A 19,812-nucleotide genomic window follows, 5' to 3' on the forward strand; every position below is an offset into this window, starting at 1 on the left:
CCGGCACGCAAAGAAAAAAATTAACAGGCTGCCGAGTTTCCAGTTGCCATCAGTTGGCTCCGTGAGCTTTTATCGTGCGGTTGTGGCTCGCGATCAAAACTGAATCAAAATAAAGAAAACCATATATTCGCGCAAATTTGTTAGCAATACGCTACTAAATTCAAACAATAAATTATATTCCGAACAGAAATACTGTTGAAACATTTAAGCCATAATTAAAAACCATTCGATAGTGTGTTTATCTAAAAGTATATTTAAACATAGATACAGTACTCTATTTATTTGCCTGCTGATTATGGCCGTAAAACAAATGACCGCGGAGTCAATAGGAAAATAACCAGAAAGCTAATTGCATTAAACAGTGGAAAACAGTCAGCAAATGAGTATTAATTAATTTATTGAAAAAAAAAAAACGCATTTTAATTCATCAAAAAAGTAATTTATTTTTGTGGGGTAAGTTGAGTATGACATGCACATCAAATGGTTTTCCGTTCTTTGAAAAATGGTTAAAAATGCATTATCATTACAATTAAGAGCATTAAACTGCCCACTTTATAGGCATATTAAATAGTTAACCAACGGGGCGAGGGGTGAGTAACTCATTCGATCTGAGTTCTCGCATCAATAAACAAATAAAAAATCTATTAAAACCACATACACTCGGTTGATTTGTTTGGCAATTGAGCAATTTAAATGTTCTCCCAGTCGGCTAGTAAATTTTTGTTGTCCGCGAAATTTATCAATGAAATTTTAGCATCCAATAGACTGACATCACGTGGGACAATAAAAGAGCATAGAATATAAAGTGTGTTGTTTACTTGCGATAGTCAAACACTTTGCTTGGAAATTTTCTGCTACGGTTGGCTCACCTGTAGAAGTTCAATTACGCACGAGAAACGCTTCAATATTTATAAACAAGTGAAAAGAGAAAATCTTAATTGAGTATACAATTTCCCAGCACTTGATAGACACTAAGTAAAACATTTTCATTCGTAATGCAGATGCAATCCTTTTTCTGTTCGTAATGGTTGTACTCGTCATTGGGTATTTCAAATGTCAGATAACAAAATGTGAAGTCAGCTTCTGTAAGCCGTATTTTCTTGTTCCTCAATTGTCCAGCAGCTGGGAAAACTCTTTCGTTATATTCCGAAACCCCTTTTCTTCTCAGGACACATTACTTATTACACTTTGTTGCCATGGCCAGAGAATTTCAATTAGAGGTGACGGGAGGTTATTACAGGTGCGACAAACGCTGCCTTGGCAAGGAAATTAACAAAAGACAAAGGAAAAAGGAAAAAGCACATAATAAACAGAATAACAACCTTCTTGAAGAGAGTACTTCTGTCTTTTGAACTTAGTAGACCGTTAAAATAATAAAGAACTTTAAGAAGGTCGCTGGAGTTTCACAGCAATTTGTTGTATGTTGTTTTAAGCAGAGAAATAAACATGAAATATCCAAAATTGCATGTGAGAAAACACAGTGAACAAATGGCTTTTTCCTGTTCTGTTTTGGTTGCTGCTTGTAAAAGTAAACAAAATGAAGACATATGGCTAACTCTTCTACTTGCTAACCTGCCCCAAAAACTCATCCTTTGCTTTGGTTGGTATTTAACCCTTTGGAATTTAACTTCTAATTGCTAAGCCACTAATTACTAACGATCATTATGACGCACCTTTATGATGTTTGCCCTGTTGTTGTGGCTGAAGTGTTTGATTAAACGCATTATTTTCAGGTGGGCTTCTGTTAATGGAATCCAGGCAGCTTGTCTGGATATCGCATCACACAATTAATTACATCAACCTTCAAGCTTAAAGGTCTGAAATCCTTTTTCCATAATTTTCTTGGCTTTGTAACTTAATTTTTTAAATATGCTACTGATTAAACCGGAAAAGTCGAAAGAGAGAGATTCACACAAAGTGCCTGGGGATGATGCTTTTAATTTACATAACTTTAAAGAGATTTTCATAGTCTACTTACGAGAGCTTCAATAAGATGATTACTTTAAAAAGGAGGATTAATAACGTGGATATTAATTTAAATGAATATCTTTTATTTTTGTAATCTTCTATTTTCAAATATTATTTTAAAATCTTTTCTTTCATGGGCTTCTAACGTTTTTTTTATGGATTCCTTTATTCATTCCCCGTGTCTTTGTTGCCATATTACCAATAATGACATTTTTTAAAAAAGTCCCGGCAGACCTCTTCATCTGTCCATAATGCTCCTGCGATGCTTTGTCAGGTTTGCAGCGTTTAATTGGACCTTTGGGAAGGGATTGCTCAACATGGTCGGCTTTGTTGTTCCACCTTTTTTTGTGGAACCTCTTCTACGTTGCCATTGTTTGGCATAAAGGTCAAGGAACAGTTGGAATTTGTAATGGCAAATTGTATTAGCTACGAATGGTTGCTCAAAATTAGCCGAACTTGTGCGAAGGAAATTCAATTGAATCGCGCTCAACTCAAGATTGTTGCAAGGTTCACTGAACGGGTGGCAGATGCCTTTGGGTAATTAAGACTTTTTTCTCGAGCTGCAGATATGTGATGGGGACTAAGTCTAAAGTTTAAAGAACTTTCGAGGGTGTGTTCAAGCAGAAGTGCAGAGAACTCCAAGTGGTTGCAATTTAAAGGATCTTGAAGATAATTTGAAAACTTTGAAGTCTTAAATTTAATTTCTGAAATTTCTCTAGAAATTTAACTCAGGGGCATTGGCAATTTCTGGACGTAAGAAATTCTTGTTCAGGGAAATCGGGTAAAAGGCTTTAACTCAAAAAGTGCTCTTTGTTTTAAGGTATAATTAAAATTTTTGATATTCAAAACATTTTATTTGATTTTGTACATATTTATTTTATACATATCCCATTTCAAATGTATTATTATAAATGGCGCCCAAAATAAAAATACAAAAATAAAAATTGTAACAATTTAACACTTTAATTTTCTTTATTGCTCCTTTAATGCTTGTATCTGTCAAAAGGCGTCTATCCACCATCTGTCAAAGTGCCAACACGCACTCAGCCACGTAAATATTTCTACTTGTTTTCTCGCTTGTTGACTTTTATTGAAAAACTTTCATTTTTCGCTATTGTTCTTTTTTTTTGTCTTACTTCAACGTTTTTGGAAAGAAGGGTTCTTCCTTGCCCAGCAAAAAAATGTTGTTGAGTAGAGCTCTCAAACAATGCAAATTTTCAACCCTCCTTCGCCAGAGTCTCTGCTTAAAATGTCTACAGATTCTAATATAGCAATTATTTGCAATTCTTTGACATTGTTTGCTGAGGGTAAAATTATTTCATTGTCAGCAGTTGAATGTTTGTTTGACTGCATCTTTTTTGCATAAATTTGTTCTATTTATAGTCGAATAGACATCATTTTGGGCAGATGGTTTTCTCAAGTCTAAAATAAACGCGGACTTAAATCCTTAAAGAGATGTCATTTGATTTTGTTGACCGGCGGGAAAATCATTGATGAAATTAAGAGCAACGGACATAAACACGTTCCCTCTTAGCCTGAATATATAATGAACACAAATTGACTAATGCCAATCGTAATCATCAAGTTAATACATATTCATTGGATAATATAAAATATGAATAATAATAAATGTGTCGGTTGGCTAGGCTTTGATGGGCAGGATTATAGATAAAATGTAAATAGGCTTATAAATGACAGAATTCATTTGGTTTTGCAATGCATAAAGACTAAGAAAATTTATTTAAGTCAACTAAAATACATTGAATACAATAACGTTATTATTACGTGTTAGTGTTGCTCAGAAATCCAACTTATTTGCCATTTACCTTAATTAATAAACTCATTACAAGGAAGTTTCAATCATCAAAACCATTTGTAATAATTACATAATCATCACACTCCCATTAGGTGATTATCATCTCATAATTAAATCATAATGGGGACCAATATTAGACAGTCATCTACCCAAATATTGAAGCAATCAATTGTTGATATCTTCAACAATTAGATGGAAGTATCCATCAAGTCTAGACTATTCCAACCGCATGTTCTATAAATATTTATAACATTTGGACAGTAATTAGTCGCATTGAATATTTATATTGTGTGGGCTTATTCAGCCGCAGAAAGAAGCTGACAATAGACTGTGAAATTTGTTTTCTACCTGTCTGGCGGTGGCCTTATTCCTCGTGGGATTGAGTTTTGGGTTTCCTTTTGCCACTTGAGATGTCCGATTAGATGTGGGATTCTTTGCGGACATTTCTTTGGCTTTTTGGAAGGCAAAAAACGTGCCAAATGGTGCCATTCGTGTGCATTTAAATGTGCTGATTAACTTGATTTAGGTATGTCATTGCCATTGCAATACCTTGTCTGGGGGAAAGTCCTTTGAACTGCGCTTCGTTTAGTTCGTCGGTTGTCAAGAGATGCAACTAATATGCAAATCAGCTTAAGTCAACATTTACAACGGAAATGTATCAATTTTCGTTCAAACTATCAGTTAAATAAATCTTCAATTAAATGATAAACTTGATAAGAAACATGGTTTATGCAACAATATATGTGTAACTAATACATTGTTTGCATTTCAAAGAATTTTAATTGAATTTTCCAGAGCTTCTTGATTGGCATATTTGTATATTTTACCACATAAGAATTTATTCTAATCGAAATTTGCAAAATGCCACTCAAAGTGGAATGCAGGGGGCAGTCTGGAGTATGAAAACCTCATGCTGAGTGGGCGTGAAATAAAATGAAATCAATTTTTATCGGCACAAATATGCTTCAATCTAATAAACACATTTCAACGGAAACAGTTACGGTCTATTTTCACCTGTCGTCTGGAAATTTTGTCAGCCAAAGGCAAAAAAGGAGCATGAATACTAATTTGACAGGCTAGCCATCCCCCGTAGACAATGATTTTCCCATGCCCTGTCGACATATCATTGCGTTTGTGTCACAATCACTTTCAGACTTGTAATTTTAGTCTACTTTTTACCTGGTTAACGTTAAGTTATCTAAAAAACATGAGACATTTGTGAAGGCCCTCATCAAATGGTTTTCTATTACGGTTTGATTAAACTAGACATGTGCTCGTGGGCTCTCGGACCCTATCTCTAAAATAAACTTTTATTTCGGCTTTTTCCCTGCCTTTAAACTTTAACCAATTTAATTAAGAGTACGTGTCCTTTTTTTAAAGGGTTTCACATTTTAATGAGTTGCGAGCAAACGTGATCCGCTTGTCAAATATTTTGCACAATCTCAACTGAGAAGGATCCCACACGTACACCAAAGTTTCATCAAGATATGTCCCACAAATTATTAAATATTTAAAGGAAAATGTTCTGATAGATAAAACGAAAACCGAAATGTTAACTGCAATCACATACTTCCTAATATTTCCGCAGTTGGTTTGACATGATTCGCTGTCCCTAAAGTTGACATCAATCAATAAGAATAATTCTGTTGTGTGCAAAAGAGCACTTTTCAGATTATCTGTTTTCAATTTCCGCCACATTTTCCACAAAATTTGCATATGGGTTTGGCGAACAAAAAGGTATGAGAATGGTACAAATTTTGGCATTCCGTTTATTCAGCATGATAAGTAATTTAATTCCCATTCAGAAGACGCGAGCGTGCTAAAGAATGTGTGTGTTTATACTATGTATGCAAATCAGAATGTGTTCAGCCACTGGGATTTAGTGCACGATGTCAAGGTGTCTGGGAGCATTAAAGCAGATGACATGGAAATGCTGCGATAAGTGCAAAAAATGTGCAGAAGAGCCGGGGATCCGCTAATAGCAAATTGGTTCCACTTATTTTTCGAGGGGTATGCAGATCTCTCTTTAATTGCTTATTACTCTACTTACTAATTTTTCAGTTAGCTTCATCAGCATAAACTTGCCAGCGAAATGAAAATGGGTATCATAAATTTATACTTTTATGTACCGTGTATTACTCTTTTTTTTTTTTTTACTTTCTGCTAACTTTAAGGGTCGGCAGATTTGGTTCGATGGCAAACACGTTTGAAGTGCAACTTGTTGTGTTTTGAGTGTTAAAATTTCCTTTTAGACCGCCTCGTTTTCTTGTCCTTTGGAAATTGCGGCGTCGGCTGGGCTTCGTACTTTGGGTTCGTGTGCTTGTTGCCAACAGTTCAACAGTTGTTCCAGCCGAGAAGGAACCTGCTGCCAACAGTTGATAACGGAAACTCGCGCGGTTAGGATGCTCAGCAGCCTTCTAAAAAGGAAACCGAAAGCTCCCCGGTGAAAGCGAATTCAAATACAACGAAAAGCCAAATATTCACGCCACTCACAAAAGGACTTTTAATTAGATTTTTGCACCGAAAAGTTTGTTGTGGCCGGAGGAGTTGTGTGCCGAAATAAAACTATATTAATACCAATTCAACTGGATACGTGTTTTGGGCGTGACTGCCGAAAGAGGGGATTCACAGCACCTGCGGGTAACACTCACATTTATTACAATTAGACTTTAAATTGCGCAAAATGTGCGTAAAATAATCCCCTGCCCTTTTTCACCTTGTGGTTCTATTTTCTTTTTATGTGTTGATGAGAGGCTCTTCTTTTGGATTATGGTTTGGCTAAGAGATGGTTGCGTTACGTGAGAAAGGGCAGTACAATTTTTGGATTAAGTGATACAGAAGTTGGAAAAGAAAGCCCTTATTGCGAAACTAATTTTAGTGTTTGCATAGAAGGAAGTAGGGCATGCCTAACTAACACGTTTAATTTGGTAGATACGTATAGGTAAAAGCGTTTTATGGGTGTTTTAAATAATTTATTTGATTATTTTATTACTTTATAACTTATAGTTATATTAATGAAAACACCTATTAACGAATAATAAATGTTAAAACTTTTATTGTAACGACAAAATTTAAATAAAATATCTTTCTAGTATTATAAGGAGACATCCAAGTAAAAAATGACAAAAAAAAAATATTTTGCAATTGTGTATATGCTTTTTGAATATTTGTCAACTTAGAATTTAAATATCTTTTTTAAACACTAAAAAACAAAACACTATTTTTATAGTTATTAACGACAAACAAAATACGTTTCAAATATTGTTAAAAACATCCATCTTAAGTATATATTTTTTTAAAGGACGTTTTAAATCGATCAGCTCATACAAACATAATACCAAATTCAAATTAAGCATTACATACTTCACAAGTGTATTTCCAGAGAGACCTTCATTTCGATTCAATGGTTGTGACCTGTTCAATGATTGCCTGCCATCTCTGTTTTTTTACGAGCCACGTGTCCGAAGGAATAGGACACCTGGGGGTCATTTTTTCAAAGCATCCTTTCCTGTAATGCGCAATTAAATTGTATGCCACAAGCGGCAATCGGCGGACAGACATAACTTTGTTATTAATTTTAAGAGAATTTTGGGCCTGCTAATTTTAGCATTTTACAATTGTAAAATAGCTAAGAAGCCGCAAAAGGGAGCACATTGCGGCCGGATATTACGCAAACAATTCCAAAGGACCGGCGACCATAATGGGAGGTACTTAACAAGGTCATTTGAGTGGACACTGTTGGGGAAAGGTAGGCCAAAAGCGAAGCAAGAAAATTGTATAAGAAGAAAGATTAATGAACTGTGGGAAAGTTTTCGTCTCCCGATAGCTAAAAGCATTTCATCAAGAGATTAAAACAGAATTTTTGATGCTGGACAAGCCTTTTTGGTCAGCAATTGTGGCAAAACATTTTATCGTGCTGTGCGCAAATTAGTAAGCCGTCTAAAATCATTTACCTGTAACCTGGGACATTGTGTTTCATTAATTTTTAATTGATTCTTCTTTGAGTCCTGCCGACAACAGAGTCTCAAGTGGCCATCAATTTGCGTGGAAATGGGCTTAATAATATCCGGTCTGCTTCAAATTGAAACTGTCAATACCAAGAAAATTAAGATAAATAAGCCACAGCCAAAGTATTCAAGCTTGAATTGGTTAAGAAAAGTTTACTTTAAAACCTATTAAATAAGATAAGGCCAGCTCAAAAGGATTTGAATATAATGGGCTTATTTTAACTTTTTGTGACATTTCCTAAAGCGGTTCTAATTTATCACCACTTCTTTGACACATTAACTAAAATGGCAGCAATCTTAATTACAATCCTCGCTCAACCAAGTGATTATTTATTAAAATAAGACCAGACAGCTGAAAACATTTGTCCCAAAAGACCAATCAAACCAGAAGCCGTAAACACACGCCGTCTAAGTTCAGGCTTAGGTCCAAAGTCCGTTGGCATTGTAAACAGAGATACACACACGACCCCTGAAAATTACACGCTCGATTCTTAAGCCTTCGGTTAGTCCCTTTACCTCTCTCTTGAACTCAAATAAGATACGAAAAAAAAAATTTGGACCGAATTTATATTGCCCTTAGATTTAACCATTCTTTTTGGACGAATAGGGGACAAGTTTACTTTGGCATTTTAATTCATTTTTTAAAATTGTATGAGTATCTTAGAAAGTTCAAAGTTAGTTTATTTGTATAATTTTAAGATTTAATGTAATTTTAGATAACATTACATTGATATGGCAGGGCAAGGATAAAGTTTTCTATTTTTGTTTAGCCTTAAATTATCTTTTTGTTAAAGCAAAAGAGCTTAAAATAAATACCTATGATTAAAGTTTTAAGCTAAGAATCAGTTGGTGAAGAGTTTATTCTTAAATTAATATCAATATTTATAATTTAACTGTTGTGGCGTAGTAAACTCCCTGTCAGAATATTACCCCCTGCAAGGGTATTAAATAGCGACAGCATACAGTTGCGCTTTTATTGGACATGTTGTCTTTTCTTTTCCTTTTTCATTAAATCTGTCGCCCCTTCTCGGCATAAGCCTTGCCATAATGTGGCTGATGTTGCTGGGCTTATGTGTCGTATGCGCAATGCTCACTGTTATTTAAAAGAACAGGACGTGGGAGCCTACATTGCCATATTACATTGTTGTCAAATGGCTTGCTGATGATAGGCCAAACTTTTGAAGCTACGTTACGTTACGTTGCCATCCAATATGAATTTGCTCTTTGATGTCCTACGCCCCACTGACGTTTTAATAGGATACACGTTTAATAATATTCGCTGCTTGAACAACAATTTTCATTCAACAAATTTTTTATTCAATTCACCCGGGTCCATTCCTGAATATTTTGCTACTCGCACGTGCGTCCCATATTTCTTGTTTGTGTGAAGTCAAAAGTCTGTAAATTTTACAAATTAATGGTTTGGTCCTGAGTGACATGAATCCCTGTTGCTTTGTTCTCGAGTGTGTTTCGAGTGAGTTTCGTGGAAAATCTACGGCAGCACTTTTCACGCCGTCTGGGGCTTCGAACACGGAGAAAAATAAGAACAATTTTTGAAATTACTTAGAATGTTTAAAATCCGTAATGAACATTTCATATTTAAATGAAATAATTAAGTATTATATTAATGACGTATTAAAGTATTATTTAAGTATTTATTTTAAAAATGTGGGTTCATTTTTTTTAGTGTATCATTGCAAAGGCACACACATACCAACATTTACGTCAGCTTAATGGCCCGAAAATCCTTGGCTCTCAATTAGTTGACCATCAAAATTCAAACCAAAACAAGAGGGACACGAATAAAGAGAGTCTTTCCTTTGACGTTAATTAGAAAATCTTTGCGTCTCGCATGGGCAGACTAATTGCACTTACTGTAAGCATAAACGGATCCGACAGTTTTCCCGATTTATCCCCCTTTTGCCACTGAAAAATTGTATACAATTTTTCAAACAGCTGGCAGCGAATCTTTGCATAGGACACCCACACAAAGTTGTACTTTATGGCTTGGCCTTTATGGCTTTCAGCCTTTAAGCTGATGAACCGACAACTAAATGCGTTAGCGGTGGTCGTGGGATCCCATATACGCAATTTCAACAATGCACACTCCCTATCTAGTTTACACTTGAAAAATCGCATTAAGTCCTGAGCTGGCATATTATCTGCAGTTCCCGTTGAGCTACGCAAATAAGTATATTTTTAGGATTTCGTCCTCCCATCAAAGAGGATTAGAAAGCAAATGCTTATTTCGGCAAAAGCTTCCAAGGCATATGTCCATCGAGTACTGCTCGTAATACCTTCGAAAATATGTTCACATATGCTATGTGGCACTACAAAAGAAGAAAATTTACGAGTGTATTTATTACAGAATTTGTGTGCATGGGCTTGTAGTTTTTGCGAAAAAATAACTTGGTATAAAGTTATTGTCCAAAAATAAAGTAAAAGCTTTAGCAAAGGTACCATATAATAAGTTAAACAGTTTAGTTAGGTAACATGTTGAATAAAGAAAGAATATTTTCTTCCTACTTTCTTGAATTTTAAAGCCTTAAAATGATTCGTAAGGCATAAGTCATTTACAAAACAATAACCAGCTAGGTATGAGGAAAATATGTTTTGAATAAAATATGAGCAATTAGAACCATTTAATTTGTTGGCAAGTAAAATACTAGATAAAGTTTTTCTAGAGGTAAAACTAATTTTGTTTCTTCATTTAACCTCGAGTCCAACAAAACCATCGAAAATGTATTATTAAATTATTATTAGTATGTTAATGATTAACATTGATTGGTAAAAAATACATTAAAAATTAAATATTTTTTATATAAAAACCCCTGCACAAATCTATAGCAATTTGGTCTGACAATAAAATAAACATTTAGTTGCCCAATAAATTAACAAGTCTTGACAGTGTTTACACTATAGAAGATAAATTAACAAGTCATCCCAAATGTTAAGCACTCGATAAATGGCCAATTAACCACACTGAGAATCTTATTTTCATCAATCAATGAACTTAGTCAGTGCTTGTTTATTATAAAGGAACAGCCTCAATACGTTTAAGCCAAAATTTGAGCGTTGGCGTGACTCTTCAATAAAAACATAAAAATATTATTGGGGAGTCAAAACTGTTTTCATAAGGAACGACATTCTGTTTCACTGCCCCCGGCACAAAACAACGAGATGAATTTTAGTGCATTTTCAATTATACAATGCAAACTTTTCACATGAGAAAGCTGACAGGTGATTCCACCTGAGCCATTACTCATGTCCACCCATTGAAATTGGTCAGTTCCTTGAGGGAAAACTGAGATTGCTTGTTTAGTTTTTCAATGTTATTTTGGATCATTTGTTTTCCTTGCTGTCTGCATTCATGATTTACTCTGACCACATGAATGGTTGTATGTTACTTTAAACCAACTTTTATGGAAGCTGAATAATTGTGGAAATTTGTATCTTTCTCTTTTAGATCGCAACAATGCCAGGAAGCCCCTAAAGATGTATTGCACTACATAAACAAAGAAAAGTCAAACTTGAGTACAAGCTTTAGAGGATATTATATTATCATTAGGCAAGACAAGAACATAGTGCCATGGCAATGGACTTAATCGAGCAGGAATCCCGCCTGGAATTCTTGCCCGGAGCCGAAGAGGAAGCGGAATTTGGTAAGCTATTCCCTAATCTCTTGGGGACAGGATTCATCCAACTGGATTAAATTGACTCGATACATCATCAATCAAAACATAGACACGTTTGTTGTTGTTTTCTCAGCGCGCTGTTAGTTCTTTGATCCTGAATTATTAATGTGCTTTTGGTGTGCTTAATAAAAGTCTAAATTCGAGCATTTTAATTGAATGTATTGGAAATGTGTATCAGGTACATGTACATTTCTATGCCATGTAAGGGCAAAAGTTGGACTTTCAAGCTCTTATCTAAAACTGGCATTATAAATCCGATTCAATTTCCTTGACGTTTTCCAGTCAGCAGGAATGTCAATGTCGTTGGTCCTGCCAACAACTGACAGACATCTGACACTTGCAATAATCTGCTACCGTCAGGCTAGCGGGATTTGTGACACTGTTCAACACTGAAAAAGCAGCACATAAAAATGTATTAACTCACAAAAACTTAAATTTTTGAATTCCTATATGAAGCATTATATTCCACTATGACAGCTTAATAGCAACACTTAATTTTGTGAAAAAGTATTTATCATTATTTATTTTTAATGTTATACAGCAATAACACAATGGAATAAAGTGGCTAAACTGGAAAAAACTTAAAAATTTAATTTGAATAATGCAATTTTAGAATATCTTTCTCTAAATACCTACTCACTATATCCTAAAGCTTATTTAAAAATTAAAAATTTTCTTAAGGTGAAATTTTGGGCATAAAACTATGCCAATCCAACCGAAAACAAAATATGTATTATTTTATTCATTTTTGCTTTTTAAAGGGATAAGTGATTAAACAAGCATTTTGAAAAACAATTCATTAATCAGCACAAAAACCAAAAATTTAAGCAACAAATTATATTTAATTCCTTCTCCATCCTTTAATTTTTTTGAGTGAGGATAAAACTGAATCATAACTATTTTGCAATCCATTTGCAGAGCGTTTGTACGCGGCCCCCGCTGAGATTGTGGCCCTGCTGTCCATCTTCTATGGGGGAATCAGCATCGTGGCTGTCATTGGCAACACTCTGGTTATCTGGGTGGTGGCCACTACCAGACAAATGCGAACTGTGACAAATATGTATATCGCTAATTTGGCATTTGCCGATGTGATCATTGGCCTATTCTGCATACCATTTCAGGTGAGTTACGGCCGCGGTGCTTAATTGAATTACAGGTAATTAGGCTTATTTTATGTGGCTGTAAAATGCATAAAATAAACATCGCGCATACGCAGCGTTGCGCAGGTAAACGGATATCAACGTAAATGTTTTTCGTGCGCGACGCTGTTCACAATTTATATGCATAAATCACACAAGCCAACAGCATCAGCATTAGTTTTCACTTATTTTCGCCATAGATAGGTAGTCCTTAATGGACACTAACACACATTTTAAAAAGCACAGGGCCCAGGGACATCAATTCTGGCGTAATCCAGCATCAATTTAATTTCCGGACGGCAAGCGCTCATTTTTGAAATTAGAAAATCGACAACGCCTACTCTCCCGCACATCCAAAAAGCTGGGGTAATGGAATATTACCTACTTGAAATTTTAATGCGATTTTCGGTTTATGTGTTAATGGGATTACTATTCCATATAAGCCACTGAAATTAAAGTGCTAAAAGCCAAGTGAACAATTTTCTCGCCCCATTTCTGGCGGCAGCAAATGAAAGCAGATTGGATTTGTATGTGATACTTTAAAACTGTAAAGCTATTATCATCAATTGATTCGGTGGAATTATTAAATACATACGCAAACATGCTTTGAAAATTCTGTTTAGACGGGAAATGGTCAAATATGAATCAGATCAGAAAAATGCTAATGAAAATAATAAGAACATTAATTAGTTGGCTGCTGGTATCGACAAGTTTTGTAGTGTTTCGCATTTTCATTCACAAAATAATTTAAGGGGGAATGTTAAAGTCAAACATTGCCTTAAACAAGCTTAATAAGTATTAATTAAATAAACAAATTCATATTATCAATATGTAAAGGATTAAGTAGAACTACCCATATAATAAACACATTTGCTTAAAATATTAATATGACAGTTATTTCGTAATTTAATTATAAAATAATTATAACTGTTTAAAAATATTATTATAGCTCATAAAAAAGGTAATACATTTTTAGACCAATACTTAAACTGCTAATGTATTACTTTTACTATGTACTTATACTCATTAAATATAATAATTGTAATAAATTATATGAAACTATTCAAATGTAGGCTTAATTCAAATAGACTAAACAAATTCTTGCAATTAAGCTCTTATGCGGTATTCCATTGAACTTTGAACTTGTAACAAAGTCACCCTTCACTTTCCGCCCTTAATTTATATTAATCCCGCAATCAAACAGAACTTTGGTCCTGTCATAGCCGCCAGTGAGTGTCATCAATAAGCTAGCGAGAAAATTGCAATTTGCGGGGCCATTGGAGAAAGGAGAAAGCGCGTTTCTCAAATATCCGCAGCAACCGCACTCACGTTCGCACTCCCTGCCACGAAATCTCAGTCCACCAACTGAACAGAGATTTTGGCAATTTATTTGCCCATGAATTGTTGGGACAGGGCCAAACCATAACAAAACACCCCCACAGTTTCCTGTTGTTTGCGGCCCAGTGTCCATTAATGGATGTTTGCCTTCTGACTCGAATGGGGTCGCAATTTTCGGTTGATTTAATCATCGCACATCGCACCGATAGTCATACATGCGTGCCCTTTTGTGTGCACTGAGAAAAATGCTTTGAAAAATGTATTTTAAATAAAATATAAAATATCTCTTTAAGTTTAACAAACTAATTAATTATAATAATTTTTTTAATACAATTTTTAGCATTACCTTAAATTAAATTATGTGCATTTGGACGGTCAGTTTTTTATAATTTCTTAGAAGTACTTTTTAAATGTATACAAATCTAGTTAAATTTTCTTTTATTAGTAATATAAATCACTTTTTTTAATGCATTTTTACGTAAAGTCCAAAGGGGGTCAGTGACTATAAATCACTTGAGTTAAATATTTGTATAGAAGTGCATTTTCACAGCATCACATTTTTAAATGTCTTTATCCCGAGTTATATATTAAATTAAGTCACACAAGTTCCATTTTGTACCAGCAAATAAAAGCTCTTACATACATATTTTATTAAAATTTGTTTGTTGTCTTGTTAGTTTTTACGTACATCTTGTGAAACTTGTTTTTATTATCCTGTCTAAATTTTTAATCAAATTGTTGAATACCCATTTATTGATTTTAAGAACAATTTATCTATTATTAAACAATACAATATTTTTGTTCATGAATAGCCACGAAGACTAAGCATCGAATAATTTAAAATTGTACATGTACAGAGGAGAAATGCTAACTATTGATCTATATTTTTTCTTTGTGCAGTTCCAGGCTGCCCTGCTGCAGAGTTGGAACCTGCCGTGGTTCATGTGCAGCTTCTGCCCCTTTGTCCAGGCACTAAGCGTCAATGTCTCTGTATTTACGCTGACCGCCATTGCAATCGATCGACATCGGGCCATCATTAATCCACTTAGGTGAGTAGGGGGCAGCATTTCCAATTCGGAATCGGCAGAATCATTAAAAATCGGCTTACCCATGCAGGGCACGTCCCACAAAGTTCATATCGAAGTTCATAATTGGGGGAATTTGGATGTTGGCCTTGCTGTTTGCGGTGCCCTTTGCCGTCGCCTTTCGGGTGGAGAAGCTGACCGAAAGGTTTCGAGGTAAGTTAATACGGATTTCACGAGCTGACCAATTTTTACCCGACCCTCAAACAGAGAACAATGAAACCTTCAATGTGACGCGACCATTCTGCATGAACAAGAACCTATCGGATGATCAACTGCAATCGTTTCGCTACACTCTGGTCTTTGTGCAGTATTTGGTTCCCTTCTGTGTCATCAGCTTTGTCTACATTCAGATGGCGGTGCGATTGTGGGGCACTCGGGCCCCGGGCAATGCACAGGATTCACGGGACATAACGCTGCTGAAAAACAAGAAAAAGGTGAGTGGAAGAGGGAGGAGGATGCGAGTCCGGTCGGGATTTAATTTCCTTTTTCCCTGCCGCTCGCAGGTCATCAAAATGCTGATTATCGTGGTCGTTATCTTCGGCCTGTGCTGGCTGCCACTGCAACTCTATAATATACTGTATGTAACGATCCCGGAAATCAACGACTACCATTTTATTAGCATCGTCTGGTTTTGCTGCGACTGGCTGGCCATGAGCAATAGCTGCTACAATCCCTTTATTTATGGCATCTACAACGTAAGTGAGCCTGAATGGTGATGATTGTTTGTCCCGATTTGTTTGCGAGTGTTGAATTCGCATTTGCCTGTCTGGGCTTATTTAGGCGTCCTCTGGTTCGAAGTTGTTCCGCAGGGACACGTTTATTGGATTTGCACTAAGGGGATGTAAGTCTCGGAAAGGACACTAAATTTGCCTGGGAATAGTGGGATTGACGAGGGACTTATGGTCTTCGAATAGTTTTTTGCCTATAAGTAGGGGAAGTCAAATATTGACGGGAGATTTACAGAAAAACTCCTTCGCACACGTGAAAAAAACCTTTCAAAATATTTGCTACTGATGCAGTAAATAAACTACTGTTAATAAAAATAATAATAATTAATAATAATAGTGAATAAAAAAGGAATAAAATATAATTTACATTGTTATCTGGAGATAATAATTTTAATAAATGCGTGCTTTACGAAGACATTTGCTTAGCTAGCTTAAATCTTTTATTAAACTTATTAGTTCATTTTCAAAAATAAAACAAAAATTAATAGTTTAAAACCTTGAAACTTATATCAAAAATTAAAAAAAAACGAACTAGCATTTTAAGTCATTTACTAACAGAATTCATTAAAACATTAAAAATTCGATATAGACAGTAAATACATTAATTCTCAACTATTCCTATAACTATACAAATATATATTATTTGCTATCTCATCGTAAATATTTTCTGGTTTATAATTAACTCATCAAATAAATTACACAAAATTACTTTCATGGAAGTGTCGTCGCTTTACAACTCAAGGAAGCATCGAAATAAGTAAAATTCGACCCACTTCATTTCATTGTGAACAAATCGATTACATTGTTGATTTTTTCCACTTTTCCTTTCACTGATTTATTAGCATCCGCGTCACATTTTACCAAAAGTAAATTTCGGCTTACTTTGAAACAATTTCCAATTTCTTTTAGCAGAGTACCAAAAATAGCCGAGACAAAAAATACTTTGTCAAAGTTAATTAAAGCATCGCTTCACTGTAGCCAATAAGCAAACACCTACAGTCTAAGCCACAGGAATTGCAACCCGCAAATTGTAGGCAAATCCACAAAAATCTTCGAAATGTCAAAGTGGCAAACCGAAAAAGCGAAAAAACCCCACGGCTGTTTGCTTTGACACTTAAATTGTCTGTAAAAGATAGATTGAGAGCGAGATCTGCGAATGCTCGTAAACTTTTTCTGCTTCTTAGTGTGCGTGAAAACTTTGTCGACAAATATTCTATTTTACTGTCAGCGAAGACAAATGGCATTTGCCAGCGGAGGTGGAGAATTATTTAGACCATTTTCATTAGCCGAAAAGAGGCCTTAGCTGCCGGCAAGTTTTTGCTTTTCTGAAGTTTTTTGCTGGCACTCCACTTTTTAATTAGACCGAAAAATCGCAAAAACTTTGATTTCACTTGTGCAGCAAACACAAATAACTTGAGAAAAAATAGATTTTATATTTTCCTTGTCACTTTGTTTGAAAGGCAATAAACTTATTTTTAGCACTTTTATCTTTTAATGGTATAAAGAGTATTTGTATAAGAGTAAAGTGATAAAATGTATTTAAATGTAATTTTTTTAATTAGAAAGGCATTTTATTTAATTTGCTTGCACACATATTTTAAGATGCACAATATGCCTTTTTTTTGTTGCTGTCACATAAAAAATGGCTAAAAAAATTAATATAAAATTAACTTTAACAATTCCTTGAATGTTTAAATGTACAATTTAATGTTTAAAATTTATCCCCCTTCTTAAGTGATTATCTACTATTCAAGCGTTAAATAATACCCTTTCTGCCCTTTCTATATTATCGAGAAAAACTAACTAAGCCTGTTTTACATATTTTGCTCCATATAGGAAAAGTTCAAGCGGGAATTTAATAAGCGCTTCGCTGCGTGTTTCTGCAAGTTCCAAACGAGCCTGGACGCCCACGAAAGGACATTTTCGATGCACACCCGCGCCAGTTCCATAAGGTCGACCTACGCCAACTCCTCGATGCGAATACGGAGTAATCTCTTTGGTGCGGGCCGAGGTGGGGTCAACAATGGCAAAACCGGTTTGCATATGCCGCGGGTGCACGGGGGCGGTGGCAACAGCGGGTTGTTCAACGGAAGTAGTGGGCAGAACAACAACGGCCATCATCAACATCAAAGTGTGGTTACCTTTGCCGCGGGTCCGGCTGTTTCGGGTCCAGTTGGAGGTGTCTCAATGCCACCGTGGCGACGTAACAATTTTAAACCCCTGCATCCGAACGTACTCGAATGCGAGGACGACATGGCACTCATGGAGCTGCCATCGACCACGCCGCCCAGTGAGGAAATGCCCCCCGGAGCTGGAGTTCGGCTGGCCCTGCTGAGCAGGGAGAACTCCAGCTGTATTTGCGAACAGGAATTCGGCAGCCAGACGGAGTGCGACGGCACCTGTATACTCAGCGAGGTGTCGCGTGTCCATCTGCCCGGCTCACAGGTGAAGGATAAAGAGCCGGGCAAGTCCTTGTGGCAACCACTTTAATCTAAACTAGAGTTATTTAAGTTATAGCCGTGTTCCACTGACACATTCTGAAGCCATTCACTTGAACAAATTGAATTATTCATTGGTTGCTTTACCACTGATCACATAGGAGTAAGAACATGTAAAAAACTTGCGGAGTTCAAAACAATCATTCACTCCCATACCACCATCATTTTAGTACAGAAACTATTATTCACACTGTACAACTAAGCATAAATAAAGTATAAATAAGAGTATAATAGTAAACTCATTCAATCAAAATCATTTAATTTCCCAAACTAAATGTGTCATTGGAACTTGACTAGTAACCTCTGTGATTTCGTCTTAATGAATTGTGATTACAAGTCCCATTGCTGATAGTTGGTTCGCAGAAGGATGTGTATTGATTGAGTGTGAATGCTGGTCGTGAGCCATGTACAGTATTATAATAATTGTAACTACAAAATGCGTTCCTTAAGGCACAATATATGTGAATTAAAACACACAGAACTTGGTTCAAACGTTGTTTAAAATCGATTGTTTAAAGTTCTTCTTTCAAAGCCAAAATTCACCAAATCAATTTATTATAAGGCAAAAAATATATCAAATTAAATAAGCACCTGAAATCTATTAAGTAGCATTAAATTAAATTATTTCAATAGTTATTTAACAAAAATCCGATTATGTATTAAAAACTGCATACAGAATGCAAATGGAATGTACAATATATGTCATTGAAAAAATAAAACAGAAAGGCTAATTAATGTAATTATTATTGTATTAAATTACCAAACGAAAACGAATAAACATTTCGAGTCATTAAGCAAACCAACAATATATACGAGTTTTCTTTTTTTTGTTAATTACAATGGAGGACAATTATTATTGTTTATGCGTGCCCCATAAATTGTATGCATATCCGCTTAATTTTGTTGGTCTTAAATTAAACTGGCAAGGGGAAGCTTTTTATCTTTAAATTATGGTCTGCTGCTATAAATTTGGGATATAAAGAAAGTGTACTTTCAAGTTTAAAGTGATTTTACTTGAGTGGTCCACTTGGGGTTTTTACTTCAGAGATTATTAGTTAGCGTAGACTCGAACCGGAAGTGGCCAATCAAAAGCCCAAGATGGTCGAAAAGCTTTAAAGTTTCTTGTAAGCGCAGCGAAGACATAGAAAAGCTTTAACCCTTAGATGGTGTCAAGTGCGTTTGATTTCTGGTGTAAAATTAAATCTTATTTCAAGTGAACTTTGGTAAAGCTTTAACACCTGATAAAAGGTAAATTTGGTAAAAGAACTCGATCTTATGACAAGATTAAGATTAAATCTGAACCAAACTTTCTGTAGTAAGAAATAAAATGCCAATCTTTCGATAGTAGACTTAAGAAATAAAATCGACTAAAATCGAATGACACATTTAAATGGTTACATCCATTAATGGAAACCCAAACCAAACTTGAATTATTTGAATTATTTTGACTATGACAGTGATTTACAATTAAAATATTACCTATAGGAATCTATTAAATGTAAAGGAAGGAAATTAAACATTTCAATTAACTTAGTTTT

The 19,812-nt window shown here is 35.2% G+C and overlaps 1 protein-coding gene across 3 annotated transcripts; it reads left to right on the forward strand.

The window, feature by feature from the left end:
- The first annotated feature begins 92 nt into the window (after window positions 1-92).
- On the forward strand, window positions 93-19,052 carry LOC108047321 (RYamide receptor). 3 transcript variants are annotated; one of them, XM_017127438.2, is made up of 8 exons: window positions 93-453; window positions 11,258-11,453; window positions 12,405-12,607; window positions 14,864-15,012; window positions 15,080-15,201; window positions 15,256-15,482; window positions 15,552-15,743; window positions 17,613-19,052. In XM_017127438.2, exons 2-8 carry the CDS (start codon window positions 11,381-11,383, stop codon window positions 18,264-18,266), a joined length of 1,620 nt encoding a protein of 539 aa, XP_016982927.1. In that variant the 5' UTR covers window positions 93-453; window positions 11,258-11,380; the 3' UTR covers window positions 18,267-19,052. The 3 variants fall into 3 exon arrangements, with proteins under 3 accessions (XP_016982927.1, XP_016982925.1, XP_016982926.1); XM_017127436.2 differs by having other exon boundaries at window positions 15,080-15,482; XM_017127437.2 differs by lacking the exon at window positions 93-453 and adding an exon at window positions 6,342-6,424 and having other exon boundaries at window positions 15,080-15,482.
- The last annotated feature ends 760 nt before the right edge of the window (window positions 19,053-19,812 follow it).

Source organism: Drosophila rhopaloa, unplaced genomic scaffold, assembly GCF_018152115.1.
Source record: "Drosophila rhopaloa isolate 14029-0021.01 unplaced genomic scaffold, ASM1815211v1 contig_163, whole genome shotgun sequence".
Classification (NCBI taxonomy): Eukaryota; Metazoa; Arthropoda; class Insecta; order Diptera; family Drosophilidae; genus Drosophila; species Drosophila rhopaloa.